Source organism: Thunnus albacares, chromosome 5 (assembly GCF_914725855.1).
Source record: "Thunnus albacares chromosome 5, fThuAlb1.1, whole genome shotgun sequence".
NCBI lineage: Eukaryota > Metazoa > Chordata > Actinopteri > Scombriformes > Scombridae > Thunnus > Thunnus albacares.
In genome coordinates this window covers 8,599,536-8,623,598 of record NC_058110.1, presented here as the reverse complement: position 1 = coordinate 8,623,598, position 24,063 = coordinate 8,599,536, and the positions used below count along the sequence as shown (strand labels likewise).

The following is a 24,063-nucleotide window of genomic DNA, read 5'->3' as shown; positions in this document are numbered from 1 at the left end:
TTGCTGAAAACTGATGGCTGCCTTGGCTGGAAGCAGGGTTAAACAGAGTGGGGAGACTGAACCAAAACAGAAAAGTTGCAGCCTGTAAAACCATAACCATGGTAAGATGAGATGCTAAAACAATGCTAAAAATTAGCATGAATGTGCTACTCCCAGGGGCAGACCAATGACAGTGAGAATGACTGAACAAGGCAGATGCAGTTCATTGAAGTTTTCACATCCTCTAAATATTCACAGACTAGTGGGTCTCATGGAATAAACAAAATAAGAACTGTGAAGGCAGCAAGAGAGGTGATAAATAGAAAAGACAGAACAGCACCTAATTCAAGCTTCATCAAAAGACAATGCACTCTTTCTTAGAGTTGCAGGGCAGAAACATTGAGCGCTGGACACCATGATGGATAAAGACTAAATGAACACAAATGAGGATGTTGCAAATAAGCACTTTACTTTCACTCAACTGCTGCAACATACTTAGGTTCAGGGACTCCTGATGAGCCCTCAAACTTACAGCAGGAAGAGCAAAGAAGGCCACCCCGATCATACTGAATGTGGCAGCCAACAAGCGTCCATTCCAGGTCTTGGGAACCTTATCACCATAGCCGATGGTAGTGAGAGTGATCTGGTGAAAAGATAAATCAAAGTCACAACTTGATTTAAGTGATGTGGTACAGCTTGTAGATATGTTGTGAAGTAAAAGGGAGGAAAACTGGAAATAAATTTAGTGCATCACAGTGTGACAGTCGTTTTACAGTCTACTTCTCAAAGCAGTAATGACAGTGTAGTGACTGAAGTTTAGTCTTACCAGTCCCCACCAAAGAGCATCAGCATAGGTCTCAAACTCAGTATTTGACTCCTTTTCCACAGAGTAGACCAGGAATGAAGCCAGAATGAGGCACAGGAAGCCTATGTACCATGCTGTGATGAGCTCCTACAGAGAAAACCAATGTAATAAGCATCATGAATGCCTCGCAAAGTGGTGATATAACCCTTATAAACTGGTAAAAATGGCCATTCTGTAATAATATTGGACATGATTATAAGATTCGCGTGCCCTCTGTGGCAAACATTGATTTCATAAACGTCTTTATTTCCCTCGGCTCCACACATGCTACCCGCCCACCCTCTCTCCTTTTCACAACATCACACACACACAAACACACATTTCCACATCTTATTAGTGCAAGGAAATAATTCTATTTCAAAGCTCATTAAAATAAAACTGAGAGGAATATGTTTCATCACTGTGACAGAGTAGCTGGGAAGAGAAACAACTGGAAATAATGTTTCACTGAAGCAACACAGTGGAAATTAAACTCTTAACCCACATAAGACGTTTTCTTCCATAAACATTTTCACTGTAAGTCTTTTATTCAAGGTTTTATATAAAACTGGATAATCTAATTTTGTATTTGATCATCTTGTTGGCAAACAGTTCAGTTCTTCATGTAGATAAAGACTATAAAAATGTATTAGCACAACCATTGACATGATGAGGAACGTATGGTATGTTTCCAGGTAACAATAACGCCTGTGAGATGATAACAGATGCAAGTGTCAACATTTTTAAAATTTGGTATATCCATACAGACAAAAGGGCCTAAAATAAGCAATTTCTTCTACAAATACACAAATTAAAGCATGTCAACAATTAAACATTGGAAAACTCATTATTGCTTTTTCAGTACCAGCCAAGTCTCCATATGACATTTATATTGGGTGATTCTGCAGCACACAGTTTATGTCCAGTGCCAACATTCAGTGCCAATGAAGGAAGTAATAATGAAATATGGAAAAGCCTTTGAGACTGGAAATGGGGGTTCATGACCAGCAATTCACATTGGCCTTTTATTTAACCATGAAAACCATATTTTTTAAGCTTAACCAAATGCTTTAGTTGCCTGACCACCACCATAACTTAAGTATACTGTAGTTAAAATACACAGATATTATAGGAAAACAGACTTATCTTATTAGAGAGTGTCCAAGCCACCTGCTTAAGTCCTGTTAGGCAGGTGGCTTGTGAAGACTTGTTTTCATGAGGCCATGTTAAAGTGGTTGGCACACTAGATAACTAGCAGGCAAAATTAGCATAGTTAATATGATTCTGGTGCACATCAGATATGGTTTTAAACACCACATTCGGCTGGCTAATTATACCCAACATCTAATCACGAAAGATCACCTTGCTGTGGGCATAAACTACAGATCCGAGCAGCTTCCAGGTGCCTCCACGGCGGTCCATACGCAGCATACGGAGGATCTGCAGGAATCTCAGACTCCTGATTGCTGAAGTGGCAAAAACATTGCCCTGAGATCCAGCTGCCAGTACAGATACTGAGGCAATCAGCACCATGATGTCTGGAGAGAGAGGAGCAAAAAAAAAAGATAGAAGTAGCAGAAGAAAGCCAGAGATAGTAGGCGCTTGATCAAATCAACTTCACTGTGTACAATGAGGATCATTTTTTCTTATAATTTGAAAGCTGCTCTAAGTACTTAGAATTAGAGGTGTGAAATTTTCAATTAGGTTTCCATGGTTGCAAGTTAAGTTTCATCTTGTCTTGAGCCTAACCTTAAGCCAAAGAATATGCTGAAAATCACATGAAAGCATAACAAAGATGGTTATCATATCCTCACTAAAACATTTGAAAGTGGAAGGAATTGAGAAATCCTGGAAAATAGGGCGACACAGTAATGTGTCTGTGTTATGTTGTTCTGAGAGAGCAGGGTGAGAGAAATGACAGCCAGCGCAACACAAGCCAACCTTGTTTTCTCACCTATGATACAGAAAGGCTTTCTGGCAAATTTCAGCCTCCCTCTCCATCCTCTGTATCGACAGCAGCAGCCAGCAGCCCATATCCTTACGATGTACTCCACTCCAAACACCACGATGGTCACAATTTCCTGGGGAACAAACCAAAATGGTGGAGTTAACCCCGCATCATGAATGTAATGTACATGGAGTGAAGAGTTACGGCAAATAATATGATACCCACCAGGATGTACAAGGCACTCTCTGAGCTATTTCTGAACTCTTTGATGGTGGCAAAGACTGAGAGTATGAGACAGGAGAAGACCAACAGGAATCTGGAAGATATATGAGAGAGTACAAAAACAGTTATTTCTTTTTCTTTGTCACGTGTGTTAAGTTAAACTTGTAAAATTCTGTTTTAGGTGGGGAGAACAATATATTTAGTGAAACAGTTTGCTTGTTTTATAAACCCTGACTGTAGAAACACATGGCTGTATAGAACTTGTGATGTCTGTGGCATCTTAACGCCTGCTCACATCCATATTTGTCAATTACTGTAAGTCACAAAATCCACATTTGTGCACAAGGTGCAACAAGCACACACCTATCAGTCCACCAAACATCATACTAACGCCGTTATATTCCCATGATGGAACACGCATTAGAAATTACCTGTTGAGACCGTAACCTCTATTAGAAAAAGCAGTGATTAGAAGAACTCTATCTTAAAGGGTCGGTTCACCTAAATAAGAAAAAAACATTTTCTGACGTATCCCTAGTGGTGTCTAGCCATGCACGTTTGTACGTGCTGAGGTTTCAAGACCTTCACTTCAGAAACATGTGCAATCAACCCAATATAATGGAAAATGGATATTTTGTTTGTGCTGGTCCATCTGGATAAATCACACATCTCACTGTCAACAAGTATAATTGGTGTTGTTTCTTCAGTAGAAAGTAGTTCCAAAAAAAATGGATTCAACATTCAGATGTGATCATGGCTGCTACAGTATAATATACCATTAAGACCAATCTGCTCATCAATTTCTAAGGCTTAAGTGGGTCCAGTTGGAGACGAATGAATAATTAGAGCTGCAGACTGTGGGTGGTGCCTATTAGTGGAAACTAGCCAAACTGCATAAACAACAGCAGCGGCTCAGTTAGAACGAGTAAATGGGTGAATTGGTGAGAAAATAAGAAAGAAATCAAAGAAAATAAGGAAGAAAGCATAAAAGGAGAATTGAACGGCCAAGCAGAAAAAAATGGTAAAAGTAAATGTTCATTTGAACACTGATTTAACCTGAATGAATCTAACTCAGTCACATTAAGGTTTAATATAAGAAACCACAAGTGATCCTCTGTAAACATATTTGCACACAAGTGTGCAGGAAATCCAATAACTTGTGAGCCAAGAATGTGGAGTAACATCAGCTGACATTGCCAGCAACCTGCCTCTGTATGCCAGAGCTGATTATACAGAGTGTATTTACTGGCTGTGTCAGTAAGTAAATCCTCACTGGACAGACAAAAACTTCTCAACCTCCTCTTCACAGTCTGATCCACATTATCTGCCTCCTACAGAAGTCATTAGTGATGTTTACTATATTGGTTTTTCCAACATGGGATGAGGGTTAATGTAAGAAGTGATTATGACAAGGGGCACTGCCCCTCATCAAACATCTCCTAATACAATCAAAGATCACTTAAACGTTATTCATTTGGATGAATTAGAGATGCGACGGTATACTAATATGATTTTTGAGACACTGGAGAGGTTTGGAAGAAAATAAATTCTGCAGCCACACCTCAGGAAGACAGACTGAGACCATCAGGCGAGCACTTCATTGGATGGAAGATAGCGTGTGATTTGAAGAGGAAAAGGCACGGCAGGACCCAACCTCAGGGACTTTCTTTAGAAAAGATCTTCTGGAAGGAATCCAAAGCAGAGCTAATGGAGAGTGTCTGGTGAAACCCAATACTGGGACAAAGCATGATCTTAAAAAGACACAACCAGCATAAATCATAGATACTTGAGTATCTCCTGAGAACAAGATCAGGTGTTACACTTGAAAGCTCTCACTAAAGTAAAGATGTCATTTACACATGTACTGTGCAGTATGAGATAATTATCCTTTGTGCTATGAAATAGGAATCAATACATAGAAGCCAGATGTCAGAGGATTGGGTGAGGATGGGTTTCAATTAAGATGTTACACTGAGCAAGAGGGCTGCACAGTGGCAACCCACCTTTTCCCGAGTTTGCAACATTTATTTTAGTTTTATATGAATGAGTTTTAAAAAGGTGGAGAAATTATTACATGGATTTTATTACCTGAACAACTGAACCATATGGATTAAATATGGCATTGGTTAAACGTAAGCAACACCCAGAGCCGGTCCATCCTATGAGAGACAGCTATTACCTGAGCGCAGGCATTTTAAACATCTATGCCACCAATGCCTTCTCTTACTCTGATGAGGACACACTTCATGTCAAAACATTAGTCGCTGCACCTTACTAAAAGCTCTGATTATGACTGTATGCTCCAGATCAGATCTTTCCAGATCCTGCCTTAGTTTGTCTTATCTGTTGAGGCACCAGTTTGAGTTTAAAGTTGGCAGACTTCTTCACCTTCACAAAACCTTCTCAGAAGTTAAAAATCTAGACTGTGATTTAGTATAGCGGTTGACCCTTCTGGTTCGATATGTTCAGCAGAAACTGTTCTGACAATGATCTGTTCAGCACTTCAGAGGATAGAAACAAAAGGCTGAATTCCTCACTCTGAGTAAATGTAGAGTGGATCTGGCTGTGCAGCATTAAATCTTTCACATGATATGAGCTAACCTTAGTTCTTAAGCTTTTTATTGAGATAGGCTTCATCTTCCGCATCCTCCTATAACAGAGTGACTTCCTGAACCACATTTCCTCATCAATACTCCCTGGATCTTCATTGTTTTTTAAACAATATTCATACTTTGATAATAATGATACCTGTATTTTGCTGCTGTTTTGTGTTCCATCAATACACAGCCAGTTTAACGTATTAATAAATCGATGGCGTATACTAGGAATTGTGAATGCCGATTCTTTATGATATTCCTAATCATACTCTATCAGAAGCATTAAGATATTCTTACGAAAAGCAAAATGAGTACATTCAGTGGTGGCTGCCCCTGTTCTGCTCATTTTTTCCTTGCTATAGTAATAATAATAAACTTTATTTATATAGCGCTTTTCTTAACAATATTTCAAAGTGCTTTACAAAAAGCACTTTGTTTCATAAAGGTCATTCAAAGTATGCTGTATGTGTGTTTTTGGCATCTCATACATCATTGATGGCTGCAGCAGTGAAGGCTTGCTTGGTAAAAGTGAGTTCTTCGTGCACTGAATGAAGCTTTTTTTCCATTCTGCCTTAAGTCTGCAGCTTGTCAGTGAGGTTGAGGTTATAAAATCTATGTATACATGTTCTTTGGTATGTTAAATTATAGCCAGTTTATATTTTTTTAGTTTTACACAGTAGATATTAATCTTAGCATAGTTTACTTTTCTTCAATACTGGGTGGTTGTCGCCATACATCATCTATATATGCCAGGAATGACAAAAAGGTGAACTCCATCCGTCCTCCCTTTAGCATCCATTTGATGCCCTGACTCCTGCAAGAGTGAGGGTGCAAATAATGCTTGCACAATTTGTCACCGTGGTAAATTTAATTTATATATGAAACAGGCTTTGAAAAGATTTTGATGTGCTAAGGGAATGAAATTATACCCATTTAGGCACCTGCTTTTCCCAAGTCCAGAAACACAACATGGAGATTTTCTTTCTCTTGTTTGTCTGATTGAATTTGCAGTTGGTCCCTGTTTTTATGTCCTGACCATCCTGAGATGTATTGTGTTCCTGTTGTTTGTTTTTTTTTCAGTGTCGCCATGAGGCATATTAAAGGATATGTTCTCAGTTTTTCAAGTCTGTCTTAAAACAGTCAGGTGTCCATACAAACACTGAAAGAGGTTTTTCTCACTGTAATCATTACTCCTGTTCATACTGGCTGTTACAGTAAGAGATCTCCTTCAAATGTGCTTTCAATGTAAGTGATGGAGGACAAAATCCACAGTCTCCTTTTGTGCAAAACTGTATTTAAAAGTTTATCTGAAGCTAATATGAAGCTTCAGCTGTCCAAATAAGTCAAATCAAGTAGATATCTTTCAACATTACAGTCTTTTTAGCGCCAAAGTCCCTTGTTTTGTTACTATACTTCCACCGCAAGGAGACACTGTCCAAGGAAACACAAAGAGGGAAGGTGATGCTAAAAAGACTGTAAATGTGGTTATGTGTCTAGTTAGTTTCAGTGTTCATTTGGGAACCTGACTATTGTATGTAAAGCTGAAATTACAGTTTCCACGCCCGCAGGGGTCTGCTTGATGTAAATTGCATCATCAAAGAGTGTAAACGTAGGCTCTGTGCGGACTTCCATGTACCTGTAATTTGTTGTGTCTGCGCCATGGATGTATTATAAGAGCTGGATACCAGACTAAAAATGGCGCCCATTCAGTCCTATAGGAATTGCTCGTCTGGCGCATACACAAAAAAAGTTTCTAGCTTCCGGGTTTGCTTCCGTGTTGTGCGGCCCACTGAATATGCGCAGTAGTGTTTCCCCCGCAGGCCCCGCCCGCGAGTTCCCGCTCGGCCCATAGACTTTACATTGTGATGATGTCATGGATTTTTAAATCGCTTTTCTCGGCTTGAGGAAAGTTTTACAAATATAAAACCTCCATGAATCAAAAGTTCATAATAGAAAGAGTCATAATTGACATTTGCAGTTCCAGTTTTACAGACGTCTGTTTTAAAATGGTGGTCTGTGGGGAAGTCCTTTTTGGGCCACAGAAGGATTTTTTGCTGCAATACTGCAAGTGGCCACTGGGAAAAATTGGCTGCAAGGCTGAGCGGCAGCACCCTATCCAGCTTTTATTATACATCCATGGTCTGCGTGGACCTGTCCGCACCAGTCTGTGCAGTCAACGCTGTCTTCCTGTAGACGGCGATCTACTGCGCATGTGTGTCCTCCAAGTGTACCCCAGAAGGTAGTATAAACAGAACATCTACCCATCTGTGGTGTCCACAGCTGTCGTGTACGTGTCTGCCTGGGAGTATAAATGAAGCTTTAGAAAGACATGAAAAATTGTGAACCTGTCCTTTAAGGTTAATCGGTCAAAGAGTCAATCCCAGCGTTATGGGCGGGTCTGGCTCCCCATGGGACATCCAGGAATTTGGCCCTCCTAGGAGAAATCAGCATTAATGCTGTTTTAATGCAGGGGATTGCCAGGGCTCAGGCCCCAGGCCCAACAACGTGAAGGGGCCTATGAGGCTCAGGGAAAAAAAACATAATAAAATTCACAGGGAGGAAAAAAAAAACTCCTGCCTTGTTTGTACATTTTTCGTCCATTTGTGGTGTCTGGATTTAGAGCGAAGTGAGACATTATCTCGTGTTTAGTATCTTTGCTGCTCCTAAGCGGAAATCAGAGGTGTGGTGTTTGTTTTGTTGTCAGCAACAGTTGTTGCCTTTACACTTTAGTTCAGGTAGAATCTTTCTGTCGCCTCTATCTGTTTCTAAGAAGCTTGTTTAACCTTCTGAACTTCAGTTTGTGGCAGTTACTGTTATTTAGAGTTTTTTGTCGGCGTGTGACACCGGAGTGGGAAGTTAGGTGGCTGGCTGAGGTTAGCATGCCGACCGGTGTTTTGGTTTAACCAGTGACCTTGTCATGTGGTGACTTTCAGCTGAGTGTCGTCGTTGGCGTGGTGATGGCAGCTGTTGAAAACACAAACAGAGTACGTAGGTGTCCTCCTAAGTCTTAAATTATTGCTTGTTCAACACAGTATATATTTGTCTGGTCCTTTTTGTATTACATTATGTACATTAAATGGTGTAGCCAACAAGAAGAATTCACATTTCCTCACTTATTTTTCTGAAATGAATCTTTTTAAATGGCTTGAAACGCTGAATCTCGTTGCAGTATCACACTCATGGTCACAAGTTAAACAGACGGTAGGCTGGTCAAACCTGGTGAATACTGACTGTGTGACTACAGTTTACACACTATTTAGCCACAAACTCTTCTTTTACTTTTTCTACTCCATGACAAAGCAGGTTAATTGGTTGAATATGGCTCACTTTCCACTTGAAGATTGAACACTATAAAATCACAAGATAGACTATAGCTGCACTGCCAATTTATAGGCTACGTTTTGTTTCCCACATTATAAGAAACAATATGAGGTGAATGCTTCATTGCTGAGCACAGTTTAACTTACATAAATGGTTGGCGTAAGTAATAAACACACCGATGGATTGATTAAGGTCAAATTGATAAGGCTTTTAGGTGCCAGCTATCATCACTACGAGCAACCACAATGCATTCGGCTGAAAGTTGCCAGTTAACACGGTCAGTGGTTAACCCGAAACACCTGTTTCGGTGACTCTCAGGGAAATGTGTCGTGACGGCAGCTGTTGAAAACACGAATGTAGGTGTCCTTCTTAAGTCTTAAATTATATGTTCAACTAGGTATATATTCGTCTGGTCCTACTGTGCAATATTATGTAAATTAAATGGTGTCGCCCACATGGATTCACATTTCCCGGCCTGCCCATAAAAACCAATTGCCAGGCCAGTTACTTTCCTCTGGTGCTGAGAATGCAAGGAGTCAGACTCTTCACATCTTGTCATTTACATCACTTTGACTTGTCACAACATTTATTGTACCCTCAAACTCTGTTATAAGTAGAATTTCTTGTCCAAGTTCACAATCCTAATCATGCTGATACATTTAAAAGGTGACTGATATCACATTTAGCTTGCATAAGAAAAAAATAGACTCCACAAAATTAGACATACATGATGATGTACTGATGTGGGAATATCTCCATGTAACACCAAAATGATATCAGGCTCCTATTTGGTCTGAAATGACAGTAATGTAAGTCTCATCATTGGTTAAATTAACATAACCAATGGAATTAAATGTTCTGGAGGAAGGAAGCTGACTGGCTGCAAGTCTAATTGGACATCAGTTTTTGCAACTTTCCTGACTTGACCTTGCCAAGCTCATCAGTACCTACTAATGAGGACACTTGCTGATAAAAGAGGGGGACAGAACCTGCCTCCTGAAGCACTCAAACAATTAGCTTCTGCAGCTTCTCGCCCATCCGTCCTGATGCTATTCACATAGTGAAGCTTCTAAAGATTCATTTATACCTCTCCATCATACAGTATGGTCTGTGGACACACACACCAGCTTAAGGTTATGAGAAAGTCTGGGTGGATGCACACATACAAGAGACATACAAGGGCAAATAACATGTCAAGCTCTCAAAAATTGTTGGCCACAAGAGCATGTATGTGTAGCATGTAGCTGTAGCTGACAGCAATTTAACGATCCCCTCCAGACATGTTTTAAGATGTATATAAAACACTTGACTTTGAATAACAATTTGTGGCCAGTATAGTTTTTCAACATACAATATGAATGGAGGCTTCAAGTTTCCACATCACACTTGATTACAGGACCAGGATTGGCTCCAAACTAGTTGTGATCACAAAGTCCAAACATCTAACTGAAGTAACAGTAAGCAAAACACATTTTTGAGTGGAGGAGCACTTTAAGTATTAGCCTACACAAACTGTACAGTTGTGCTAAGGTGCCAATTTTTTTTATTAATAACTCCTGCAACATTTCAGTTAATAAACCTGCATGGTCTCATTTTTGGGCCACTTATTGGAAGGCGAAACAAGCTGTACTGTAAACACAACACTGACATTTTATCCCCTTCAGTTGTTATAGTTGCATGTTAGCAACCAGCTGCCTTGCACAACCAGTAGGCATGAAGCAACATTTGCATTTATTTGGAACCATGTTTTTGGCCACCTGGCAAATATTAAATCAAATATTCCTTCTCTGTTTAGTTCAGTTTTGGTCTACTAACTACTGAGGGAAATATCTGACTCTTTAGCTGCTAAATGCCCCACAATGGTCACTAGCTAGTCTCTAACTTTGTTGGTCCATTGTAGCATGCAGAGGGTTAATCATAGCCTTTTCTGCTTAAAACAGCTGTGTGCTGCTGCTGGACACAATGCTAAAGAGAGAGCTGCGTGCCAGAAAACCAAAACAATTAGCTTTTAAATGCAGAATCTAGTTACTCATCAGCACAAGCATCACCTTTCACATATGTTACCCATTGTTAGCATTAAAATACTGATTATAGATGCTTTTAAAGCAAGGCACCCAAAATCAATTACTGTACAATTTCAAGTAAGGTACAGATGTATTATTACATTATTCCTTACTAGTTTTCATTTAATTGGCCCAATAATAAAATAATCAATTAATGTCTGAGTCTGTAGACCTTTCAACTAACATTCTGATTCATCTGGTATTATACTGTACCATACAAACCCCATATTACACACACTCAATCACACATGTGACCATAGAGCTCCATTTTTACACCATCCCATCTGGATTCCCACGAACGTCTCCAATAAAACCCCACTTGGAGTAAAAATTACACTTGCTCTTGCAGTTGACAAGCAGCAAAACACACACACATACACACACACACACACACTTGTTGCCAGTGAGGTCCAGACGACATCAGTGCGAACGTGACTATTGATCAATCAAGTTGAGGGGGCTGTTGTTGGAAGCAGAGAAGCCTGCATTTCCTCCTGAGCTGCAGATAAAGAGACATTGATTTGCCCCACTCAGCACAACATTGCTACCCAGACATACTCATCAAGCTAAATTTAGACTGCGACGAACTGGAGAACAAATCAGGAGGAAAGGATTTTCACCAAGCAAACTGTGCCTGTAAAGATCATGTGCCAGCACTGCAGCGTCCACTCTGTGATGATGATTTTCTGGAGCTCTCATCTTTTGTAAATAAAAACACGAGTGTCGCTGCTAGTGTAGCTACCTGCTGTCATTGTGCTCCTTATGAGCCACAGAGATACTTTGCTGTGAATACAAAGCGGCCATTCTTCGCTTCTTGTGTATTTCATGTGAACAAGAACAACAGCTGTTCTGTAAATAAATACATTAACCGGCAAAAATAAAAATAAAAACCTGACAAGACTGCAATCTAAATGAATGGTTCTTGTAGCTTTTGGGGGAATCTGCCAAGTAAAAAGTATATCAGAAAATAATGTAATATACAATGCAATTGTGGCCAGGTAATGGATAAATCACAAATGTAATAGTCAACAATGAACTGATAATGAAAATAATCATTAGTTGTAGCCTTATACAACATAACCTTACTTCAAAAAAGGAAAAACTCCAGAAAAAAACCTTTAAAGAGAAAATGAAGGAGAACCCTCAGGGAGAGTAACAGGGGAGAGTTCCCTCTTCCAGAGTGGACGGTAGAAAAAAGTTGCAGTATCAAAAATTATAAGAGGGTCACAACTAAAACAAAATCTAAAGGAAAATTTAAACTATGTAAAAGAACAGAAATTTACTTCTTTTTAAATGATACATCATTATAGCATGTGGCCAACATGCAGCAGAGACGAACATTTAGTACATTGGTCTTTTTTTAACCTGTAAATACTAGGGGTTTTTTTGTGACATATTATCACCACCAGCTAGTTGTTAACTGTGTCGGTTTGGTGTTTGGTGCTGAACAGGTAGCATATATTAGTTTTATTAGAGCTTTTTCACCAGAAAAAAGCTGCCTGCTACGGCAGAAAACAACCAGTTGTGTGCCGTAAAATCAAAACAATGACGACGATATAAAGCTCAGAGCTGAAAGGATCTAAAATATACAAATTCTCTAAAATATACAAACATAAATGATTCTACAAAGATTTTGATTATAGCCACTTTAAAGACTTTATTTGTGTGCTATGATTTTTTAAATGACAGTGTCAGTGTCACTCTAGAAATGTAGTTTTTCTCTGTAAATTTGGTCCTGTCATGAATTCACAGCATACTGACAAACTAATCCAACTAATTTGGTGAAGTCTATCAGCCTTGGAAGCATTGTTGGCAAACTGGGTGGGACAGATGCTGATGTAAAAGCCCAGACTGGTAAGGCAAGGGTAGTTTTGTATCAGCTGAAAAATGTCTGTCTCCTCAGATCTGAACACCAACACCAAGATCAGGATCTTCAATACCACTGTGAAGCCTGTTTTGCTGTATGAAGCAGAAATCTGGAGAGCAACTGTCACCGCCATGAAGAGTATCCAGATGTTTATCAACACCTGCCTCAGAAGAATCCTATAAATTCGCTGGCCAGATATTATCAGCAACCAGTAACTGAGGCAGTGAACAAGACAGCAGCCTGCAGAGGAAGAAATCCTCCAAAGACGCTGGAGATAGATTGGTCACACTCTTCGCAAGCCTGCATCCAGCACCACAAGATGTGCCCTCTTTTGGAATCCACAAGGGAAAAAGAAAAGAGGCAGACCAAGAAACACCTGGCGCTGTGACCTGGAGGTGGATGTGAAGAGAACTGGCAATATATCAGGACAGCTGGAGAAATTGGCGCAGCACCGGGACGCCTGGAGAGCCTTTGTTGGCGGCCTACGCTCAAAGTGGGGTCACAGGCTTTAAGTAAAAATTTAAGTAAGTATCAGTGAGGTGTGTGGGAGCGCTTGTGTCAACAGCATAAGGCAAACCATTCTTAAAGTGGTTTTACACAAATGCTTCCATAAAGTTAGGGGACTTGTAAGTGACAGATTAAATAAAATAATAACATAATCGAACAGCAGAGACAGAGATATTGTGACTTTTAATCCCCAGTATGGGTCAAATTCCAAAAACACTGGATCCTACATTTCCCATAGTACACTTTGCATTAGACCCGCCCTGCCTGCTAAATGCCAACATCTTTCAAACTCTACACCACCAGTTTTGCACTTTTGTTTTCTGTTTTGTTATAAATCTATAGACCAACCCGAGATAATAACCAAACTTTCATTCACCATTATTGCAGACTTTAGAAAGCTCATTCAGAGCCACAGACGACATTATACAACTGTTTTCACAGGCTGAAGTACTGTTCATGATGAGTAAACTGACCTTCATGTGCAAAATTGGTGGAGTGCCCCATAAATTTTAAATAATCCTAACAGCTGGAGCTTCTCATCATCCAGCAGTGGGCCCCATCCATCCCTGATCATAACACAACTGCAGTACTCAGCATCCACACGCTAATCTTCCACTTCTACCTCAAAGCGCACCCATCTCCTCCTAAAACAGACCACTCCATCACATCTCACCGGCTTGGCAGCCAGCGTCTGTCTGCTACTGTCTTCGTCTTACATCTTCCCCAGTTTCTTTAGCTGGCCAGCTCAGCATAATAGTGAATAACTGGACCATGTCCTCAATCTGTCTCTCTTAATCACTTAAAGAAAGTTTAACAGAAAATTTATTTTGATTCCACTGATTGATCACTTGCTGAATGCTTTGTTTGCCCTCTTCTCTGTGTCGTCTTTTTCAGTGTAAGTCCTTTGTTCCACTTTGGGTGCAGAAATGACATATTTTGTCATTCTTTACAGCTGCAGAGGCCTTTCAAGCTTCTTGCACAGCTGGTGCTTCCTGCAAGAGAACACTCAGTAATGAGGCTCCCGTTGAAGCCAAATCACTAGATATCAGATATCAGAGCCTGCAGTGTTGTATCAGTGCAGGAAACTGCCATGGCTTGGATAAATCAGTAAAGCCCTGTAAATGTTTTGACATTCGGATTGAAAGTCTTTTTTTGGCCAACTTTTAAATTGTCAACAAAGAAAAGAGTCAGGCAGCAACTGAAATAAGTTGTTTCATTGTTTTATCTTTCACTTATAAAAATTCAAAGTGTTCAAACTCAGTTGCAGATTGCTGCTTTTGATTTTGATTCAAGATTCCTAAGATTTACAAGAATATCCTTTACTGTGGATCACTGTGTCTTTCTACTTAAACTGATGTTGGACCAGCGACAGAGGCCTTGGTCTCAGACAGCTGGATAGATAGATGGAGAAAGACAGTGGAAGAGATATGTAGAGACAGCAAGACAGTGAGAGTACTCTGGATATAAGCACTCATGTTCCACATATCGATCATTCACACATGCACTACAAATGAGACCAAGGAACAAAACACCTGCCTAACATTTCCTGAGGATACCCATCAAAAAAAAAAAAATCAGCTGTTGTCTAAGCACATTCTGTGACACTGTGTCTTCCTCGGTTCAAGGCAGCAGTGTCATTTTGTTTGCCAAACACTGTCTTTTGGAGCATAGATGAGGAAAAGAATAAAAGAGGGGGGAAAATTTAACTGAAGTCAGCACATATAAATCAGCTGGCTGGAAGTAAAAAGAGTTGGAAGGTTAAATGAAGTGTGGTGACCATGAATAATATATAGAGCAGAGCATAGAGATGTGGTTACTCGACGCAGATGCTCTTATGGTCTTATCTTGTATGAATTTGCTTTTTTCTGGAACTGTAGGTGACTTTCACGTGGTCATGTGCGCTGGCTCTGTTCTTCAATCAGATTTCTTTGAGTTGAACACTAATTTACAACTTGCTTTTGAGAGGATTCTAATTTTTGGCAGCACACATGCTACTGACCCTGTTCTAACTAGGTTGCTTGGTGTAGTTTGACTCCAAATGCTGTATTATCCTGCATAAAACATCCCAGCTGCCTCCACTAGCTTCAGCTACGATGCTAGCACTACCTCCTAAAAGTGACAGTGGTCAATAAAGATTTCCCAAAAAGCTACATTTGGAAACCGGAGGTTTTAGCTGGCTGCTATAGTATTCAGTTAATATTTAAAAAGTACCCAGAGGTCCTGTGTGAGTGAGTGTGTGTGCATGTGTGTGAGTGTGTGTGGTTTTACATTAAAGCACAGGCCTACTTCTGGGCATCCAGCCGTCTCAGGGGAGTCGATATGCTGTGCACAGTGAATTCCTTAATGCCGTGGCCATTTCAATTTCTCACTACTAAGCATGCGATATCACTGAATCAGAAGGATTCAGGCATGGCTGGAGGGGGAACTGCCATCCACAGTTTACCAACCTTTTCATTTAGAGAATAGAGCTTACATTTGTAGGCAAACATACTGTATCTTTCACCTTAATAGGACATGTACAAAACTACTGCGAGCTACATGTATTGAAAGGAGAACGTCATTGATTTTACACATATAGGTCAGTTTACTAGTCATGATGATCACTGCTCAGCTCGTGCAAACAGTTACATAATGTCTTCTGTGGTTCATCAACTCTGAGGAGTAAATATAATGGATGACTACTTTCCTTAACTGGATGAATGGAGTTTGATAAGAGTGGGCGATTATAAAGCTGGAAGGGTCTAATTAAAATATGCTATTGGTTGCATTGTTGAAAATGTAGGATCCAAGTATCTACTGCACAGAGTCTGGCCAGTCTTTTTTTTCCCATGTGTGTCTTGTGAGCAGCCGACTTTGTGAAAATGCACAACTACATTTCTGCAGTGGCCCTTTAATGTGTAAGAAGTAAGGAATACTTTTCCCAAAAGGTTGTTGTTGTCATTTGCCTCAGTGCTGACCACTCACCAGAGGTCACAGATCACTAACCTCTATGGCCTCGGATGGCATCACTTAACATTAACCCTTTAGCAGACAATGTCTTCTTGTGCTCAACCCAGGTCTCACTAACCCAAAACACAAAGGCAAAAAAAAAGCAAAGCATCACGTTCTAGCTACAAGAAGCTCACAGACTGTCTGTAGTATCCAGAACACTCTCTCAGCCTGTACAGAGGTAGAGTAGGCCATATAGTAGTAGGGCCCACATCACTGTGCAGAGCTGGACTGCGACGTTAATTAGTGAAAGTACTGATGCGGCGCGGAGCTGTCCACAGTCCGCGGTGCTGAAACCCAGTGCTGCCGCAACATATGGTAACTCCAATCAATGACAGACAATAGTGTGTAAAATGTGGGCACATGCTAAACATGGGCGGCCCCCGTTAAGACACGGTCTAGATCATGAACAGCTTTAAATATTCACCCGTCAAAATGTCACTGTGAAATAAGCATCAGTTGCATTATTATGAAGAGTTATAGCAGGAGTTATGCAGGTGATGTGACACCTCCGCTAGGTATGATCAGGCTATGCTTGGCAGCCTGACAGCGTTTAACCCTTTACTGCGCCATCTACGTTATCATCAATGAAGACAGAACCCGAAAAACTCCATAACAGCCCCCCGCCCCAAAACCATGACACAGTACTGTAACATCGGTGTATCCTCAAAGTAAAAGGCCACAGACAGAATCAACATGCTTCCACGACACGAACATCACTTACACATAAGCGTGGTAGATGAACGCCCATCCCCGCGGTCTTTCCAGCGCATTATAGAGAAAATTCTGTAGTTTCCGATAGCTGGCATTTTTCTTCGACGGTCTGGGTCTCCCGGCGGAGATGCTGGACCTCGGTCTGCAGAGGATGCTGCTCCGCTTGGTGCTTTCCGAACCCGCAATGAGCAGCGCCCCATCCCTGCTGGATTCAGGAGCCCCGGGGTCCAAACCAACGAACCCGACTTTGTGCTTCTTCTCTCCGGCTTGAGTTGGGTAAACCCCGCCGTTGAGAGATTTCTGCACCATTCTAAAGTCGAGACGACTCTAACGAGGAGTTATCCGTGCCCTTGCCGCTGGGATGCATCACCGGCGCTGAGGGGTGTGTGCTGGTGGTGAATGCAGTCGGTGTCGGTCCCCCCTAGAAAACCAATTGCAATAACCACGCGAAACTGCACAGTGTATGCTTTTACGTTCGCCCCTTCCGGCTGTTTGTCAGACACAGCAAAGGAGGGAAATGCACATGATTTTCTGTCCTTACGTTGCAATCATTTAACGGCTAAGAGATCATTCATGCTGCAAAGTTGAACTGAACATGCAATCATCCTTCTTCTACTGCAACAACACCTGGTCTGGTATGTCAGTGTGGAGTAGACTATGCTGTCAAAACCATTTCAAGTTGCTGATTGGGATGAGAGGATCATTACTCGAACGTGTCTTGTTTCCAAAAATCTATCCTGAAATAACCTCCCATCCTCTCAAGTGTGCGGCCCAAGAGAGAAGCTGCAAGGATGGCTTTCATTTGATGATGCACGTTCATGCAATATTCATATCTGCACCCTTCTTTAGTCCGGTAATGGATACCTGAAACTATGTCAAGCTATAAGGTTTGCTTTCTTGCCGTGATCCTGATAAAGTAAAGGACACTTACAGTCATTAAAATATAAATCAGTGTCAGTCAAGACATAAAACAAACAAATGGAAAATCTCAGCCGGCCTGCAAACACTTCACTAGACATTCAAGTGCAAAAGAATGTAATGTAGATCCCTTTACAGAGTGAAAGTGAAATATAATGACTAAATAATGTATTAAGTATGTTGAGTAAATTCAATTTCCCCATGATAAGCATCAGGTTAGCTGGAAAGCAGGACGTGATCGAAGACAGCAAAATTATGAGTAAATGGACTGGAATAAGAAACCAGCTCAGTCAGAAGTCCTGATGTTCACTTTCAGTAGCACTTATAGTCACAACTTCTTGATATGATGTGTGCAGGCGAAGAGATATAATCATTTTCAGTGTTCCCTCCTTTTGAGGCATTCATATGAAATCATAGGCCGAGGCAACATAAACACATGTAGGACACAATGTATTACAGGCAAAATCACAAGATAAATGTTAGAACAGGAGTCCTGACAAGAGCGAAACCACTTCAGCGGTGTGTGTTTTGCATTTTTATGTTGGACATCACGTCCTCTGTGGGATCATCACTTGGCAACACTGCTGCTTCACTGAAAAACATTGTCATACTGTGAACATTTTATTTACTAGCTTGTTAAGATTGGATTCACAATGATCATTTTAGAAAGATCCTTTGTACAGTTATTTTCAAGCAACATAAAATTGCAAATAAAGTATATACAACAATGAAACATTAGAATAATGCAAATAAATGTGTAATCAGTGACATATTTGTTGTTGTCCAGCTACACCAACATGCTGCAGTCATTAGCTAATTTAAACTTGTAACACAGACTTGAGACCAGGTTATGGTAACTAATGCTGCATTCAGAGTTTAGACTATGTACACTGCTCAGATTAAGAGCAAATTTGATATGGGAAATGAGAATAATGCAAATATCCGCTGAGTCTTACAGTTTGCCAACTGAGGGATGTAAATTTGCATTGGCCATAATAGTGTGGGAGAATATGTAGAAACAATTCCCACATTCTCATTTGAGTCCAGACTGCTTTTAAATAAATAAAAAGGACAAAATGATCCACCTAATGGATGCAGAATGTCATACAGATTCTTGAAATGCATAACGAACCTTTATAAATGGTCAAAAACAAATTGTAAGTGAGGTTACACTCAGCAAAGAGAAACCGCTTCTCTTCAAATGCACAGTCATGAATAATAAAAAAAAAATTTAAATTTTATATACTATATTATCTCCATAAAAATAATCCAACTTAATTTATAGCATTTCTCTGCTGCTGTAAGACATTTCCTATCTTCTTCCTCTGACATCATGTATGTACAAAAAAATTGAAATGTTCAGTAATCATGTTACTGTGTTTCAGTCCTGAAACGATCCCTTTGTTTACATCCACAAAAACTCCTTACAGTACTTTTCACTAACACTGCAACTTGAATGGACCAATCATTGTGCTTATTTTAATACCTACAGTAAATACGACTGAAGACAACTTAAAAGCCAATTTAAATATAAACATAATGTCCAAGTTAACAGAAGGCAATCCTTCAACTAGTACATTTTTAATTAATATATTAATTATTTAACAATGTTTCAATATTCCCAACCTGTTGACTTGTCTGCTTATTGACAAACAGCCATGTATAGTTTGCTTTAGCTTCCTTTGTCCAGATTCTGATGAGCTAGCTTCTGTTCATCTTCCCTCCGTTGCATTCCCTGAAGATTAATGTAACACTTCCTGACGTAATCAAATTCCATACACATAAATAAAATGAAATACACAAGCAGTTACGTTTAAAAAATGGCATGCCATTGGTCCTTTAAATACTGTTCAATATGTGGGCTGGAATGCTTTTAGATTCTTTAATACCTGATAATATTATGAGTAAGGGATAAAAACACTCCTTCCAGATACGATACAATAAATAACTATCCTTCATATAGTGCAGTAATACAGTACTCACACTAAACCTACAGTAATTGCACAGTAACCACATGCAATGGGCTGAAGAAAGAGCAGCCCCCTACCGTCCATCCCTACATCTGTACCTCCCATCCCTACTTCCATCCCTCTGTCTATTCCTTGACTTTCTGCTTCTACTCAGCCAGCTATCATACAAGAATACCAGAGCTTTCCAATATTCTACTTCACATGGGGTCCAAACATTGAGTCCTGGGGAACACCAGCCCAAAACAGAGAAAGAGACAGTTCTCTGGAGTTGCAGTCCAAGGCAAAAATGGATAACATCTGCATTTATGATGACAGTCAGCTACAGGTAGTTTGATTAATCCAGTTAATAATAACAGCTCAGCTATGAGCATAATCTCTGTGGATGTCTTCAGAAAAGCATCTCCTTTTCACTTATGTTGTGAATATTTTGCATCAGTTGTTGAGTTGTTGTCAGCTATGTGTATGTGTCTGTGTAGACAGACAGCCCAAGCGGTATTACTGATCTGGGAGGCTCCCATGAATAACAGTACACGATTAGTCTTGAGCTTCAGGTCCTCCCAGATAACTGACATTATCCGTCTGTGCAGTGTTGTGGAGCTGGGGGCGTTAGCCTGAACGTTGCACTGAAGACTCTAGTGGTATCCATGCTAGAATGATCCCTGTGTCACTGGGGCATTGGGGAGGGGGGACAAGGGTCTTTCCATCTGGAGTGTCTCTTGGAAGGAAAGCGGTGTCGTTACTGTTATCTCTCATCATATCTTCCACATTCACCCTCTCTCTGATGAGTTCTCTGAAGTGACGGCTTTCTTAGAGCTCTCCGTCTGAGGGTGGCAAACACAGCTTGAAGAGCCTGAAGAGAAAAAATTCAAATGAGGGAAAGCCACTTTGTCTACGACCATAAATGGTGCAATGTGCAGATGGCATGGGCAGAGGTGTCTGGAAGTGGTTTGATACAGTACCTTGGGGCTGACGGAGGCATCTGGTCCATTACCTTGAGATTTTTAGCAGAGAGCTCAACTCTTGCCCCCTGGAAGAAGAGAAAACACATGCTATAAGCTCCACAATAACCACATGGCAGTTCACTCAATTGGCCAGGCTGAGCATCTACACTAAGTCAGGAGATCTAACACACCCACAACTTGACAGATTAGGCCATGATCTATGAGTTCAAGTGAATTTGTCAAAGATATTCATGTGGTAAGACTTTGTGGTAGACTCTCCTTAAGGACTCTAGTGGTCCATGGAACACAGTCTGAGATCAAATGCATCTGAGGTTTACCTGTTTGCGCATAATGTCCATGGTCTGCATGATGCAGCGCGGCATGAGCCCGTGGTTCCTGGCTAGTATCATTGCCTGCTCCAGTGTCACGCCTAATGTAGATCTGTGAAGAACAAAAAAGCCAAAAGGTCAGCTCTGTGTGTACCTCTGTAACAAACACACATTAACAGGGTTGTCCATATGTGCACCTGCTGGACACCTCGAAATTAATTCAGACAGGCTGCGCTTTTGTGGTTCAGTGGTGCATGTCATCCACTCTGCACTGTGTTAATCTTAATTCCAGCTGACAAGTGATACTACACAAGCAGTATCATAGTGTTGGCGTAGTGCCAGGCTGACCTCTGCATGCCTGTGTCACACATGGTGATGTGGCAGGCTCCCAGGCGGTTACACAGCTCAGAGGACACACACAGCAAGCCGACACCTGACGGGTGGCCTTGGGCACTCGGACGCACGTTGATGTAGGACTGCATTAGTCGGCAAAGGTCGTCCAGTGTGTTGAGGGGCCGCAGCAGCTATGAGGAAGAGAAAGTGAAGGCCAGAGAGGGTCAATGGTTAAATGGACTGCTAAAAAGAAGATACAGTGCGATATCTTAAAAGTGGCCATCTCACCAAGTCATGAAGACTATTATTGAGTGTTAAAATCTGTATTTTACAAAAGCAAGTGGAGGAAAAGATCATTCATTTTCTATATAGTTTCACCACTTCTGGTAATTTCCTTGAGACGAAGGATTGAATATGAAATTGAGGCAGCATTTTTTGAGATTTTTTTTTTTTAATTTGAAAAAGCTTATTTGTATTAGAAACAAGTGAAATGATCTCATACCACTTGATAGATTTTAATACTCAACACTAGACTGAACAGAGTAACTGACTTGTTAGGATGGTGCACCAGCATAAACAGGGGGAAATCCCATTAAAAACAACACAAAGAGGTTTGACTCTTTGTACTTTTTCGTTTTAAAGACAACTGAAACCTGAGAATAAGTCTCTAGATATTGGTGCTATGTTCTATTCAGTTATAATCACTGGAATCTATTTCCGCTACAGTCAGTTTGAGACACTAAAATAGTCTTTCTAATCTAATTATCGCAGAAGTTCAAATGAAAGTAGTTGATAATGTTGTGGTTAGTTAGAGTTAATAGGGGGTCTTGACGAGCTAGTGGGGATTTCCAGTGGAGGAAACAGGACATCAGTTCATCTTACTTTTGAAATGCTTGGTTGAAGATCTCTAACTTCAAGGCCCAGTATCTGTGCTTGCATTTATATTCAGTCACAACATTATATACAGACGTACTTATGTTACAAGAACAGGATATAAATTACATGGTACACTGTGATGTACGCAATCTGTGACCGCAGTAAATGGGAAACATATATGAATAAGTGTATATTTACCTGGTCAATCTTCATAGCTGTGGTGTTTGAGTCTGTAGGAAGATTGGACTTCTCCAAATAGAAAGCTCTGTTGGGACAAAAACATTTCTATTTCAGTTTTTTTTTAAATCTACAGATTTGCCTCCTCTGACTCACTTAGTGTGAGAGCTGAGTCATCTACAGTCGCAGAGTACTTCACTATATATATAATATGCATCTGCTACAGTACATATTTCATTATTTATTGATGCTACATGAGCCATTTCCTGGAAATTAACATGGACATACCAGAAACCACAACCATATCAACAAGGCTGTTAAAATATGAATATGTTGCAGTGCAATGACAATAACAATCAAAGTAGGAATAAAATAAAAACAGATAGAAGCATGCAAGCATATATGCAGCTCTGTAAATCACACATATAGAATATAACTAATATAATAAATTAGTTGTTATAGTAAACATTTTGATTTTTTGACCATCTCATTTTGCAACTGATGTGATAGTTAAAAATATGATCAGATTTATTTTTCAGAGATGATCAAAAATGAACATTATCACAAATACTAGAACTTTGACTTTTTTTTTTAACCAAATTCATATCTAAGCTAGTTTAATAATTCTTTCCTTTTGTTTCATAAATATTACAAAAATATCTATAAAGATTCTCAGTCATCCATCCGTGTTGATGCTGAGTTTTTCCAACATGATTTAAGAATTAATACTCCAAACTACATATACAAATGTTTGAAATCCTATGAACCATAGCCTGTAAGACTGTGTGGGACTCCGTTAAAGATAAATGATGTAACTCTCACATTGAAAAATTCTAGACCTTGACAATAGTTCAAAGAAAAATAAAACAGCAATCGACATGCAGTTTCTGCTTGCTTATGCAACACCACAGGGTGAACTCTCCCTTTAAGGTGAAAAATATCCTGAGTGTTAGTGAGTAAGCCACTGGAGGGCCGTGATGCAGTATAGCATAGCGTACCTGAGTCTGCGGTAGTAGCCCTTGACCTTCTCTAGTGAGATAGCGTTGATGCGCTGCTGGAACTCCTCCGTGGCGATGTTCTCCTGCTGGGACGCTCCTTCTGGACGCTCCAGTGCTGGATAAAACAGACAGGGAGCATTTAGATCCACACACATAGGCACACATTTCTAGGATCACAGTATTCCCTGATCGTGAAATTAAACCCTCATCACTTTAAACATAATCATTATTCCCTTATGCTCAACACATTATTCTTATTTTAACTCTGAAAATAAGAACTCCCTAGATTCCCTAAATCCATCCAATCAACCAGCCTTAAACTTAATCCTACCCTTGACTTTAAAATAATATTTTGAAACAGTGAGGATTGTCCAAAATGTCCTCACTTTAGAAGATTTTTTTTATCCATGTGAGGACATATGGTGTTCATAGATAAGGATACACACACACAAACTTCAGCATCTGCAATGT

The 24,063-nt window shown here is 40.2% G+C and overlaps 2 protein-coding genes across 3 annotated transcripts in view; both read right to left on the bottom strand.

Annotated features, from left to right (window-relative positions):
* LOC122983072 (potassium voltage-gated channel subfamily KQT member 2-like) overlaps nt 1-17,708 on the bottom strand; it is a 32,346-nt gene extending 14,638 nt beyond the window's left edge. The window contains exons 1-6 of the mRNA XM_044352793.1: nt 17,061-17,708; nt 2,997-3,087; nt 2,778-2,904; nt 2,186-2,361; nt 806-931; nt 512-622 (exon numbers count right to left, since the gene is read on the bottom strand). Coding sequence (XP_044208728.1) covers nt 512-622; nt 806-931; nt 2,186-2,361; nt 2,778-2,904; nt 2,997-3,087; nt 17,061-17,359 — 930 coding nt within the window. The 5' untranslated portion in view covers nt 17,360-17,708. The remainder of the gene's footprint in view (nt 1-511; nt 623-805; nt 932-2,185; nt 2,362-2,777; nt 2,905-2,996; nt 3,088-17,060) is intronic.
* A 693-nt stretch (nt 17,709-18,401) lies between these two features.
* prex1 (phosphatidylinositol-3,4,5-trisphosphate-dependent Rac exchange factor 1) overlaps nt 18,402-24,063 on the bottom strand; it is an 81,305-nt gene continuing 75,643 nt past the window's right edge. For both annotated transcript variants that reach the window (XM_044351158.1, XM_044351157.1), the window contains exons 35-40: nt 23,593-23,707; nt 22,616-22,682; nt 21,557-21,732; nt 21,218-21,320; nt 20,898-20,965; nt 18,402-20,788 (exon numbers count right to left, since the gene is read on the bottom strand). In XM_044351158.1, the coding sequence (XP_044207093.1) occupies nt 20,746-20,788; nt 20,898-20,965; nt 21,218-21,320; nt 21,557-21,732; nt 22,616-22,682; nt 23,593-23,707 (572 nt within the window). In that variant the 3' untranslated portion in view covers nt 18,402-20,745. The remainder of the gene's footprint in view (nt 20,789-20,897; nt 20,966-21,217; nt 21,321-21,556; nt 21,733-22,615; nt 22,683-23,592; nt 23,708-24,063) is intronic.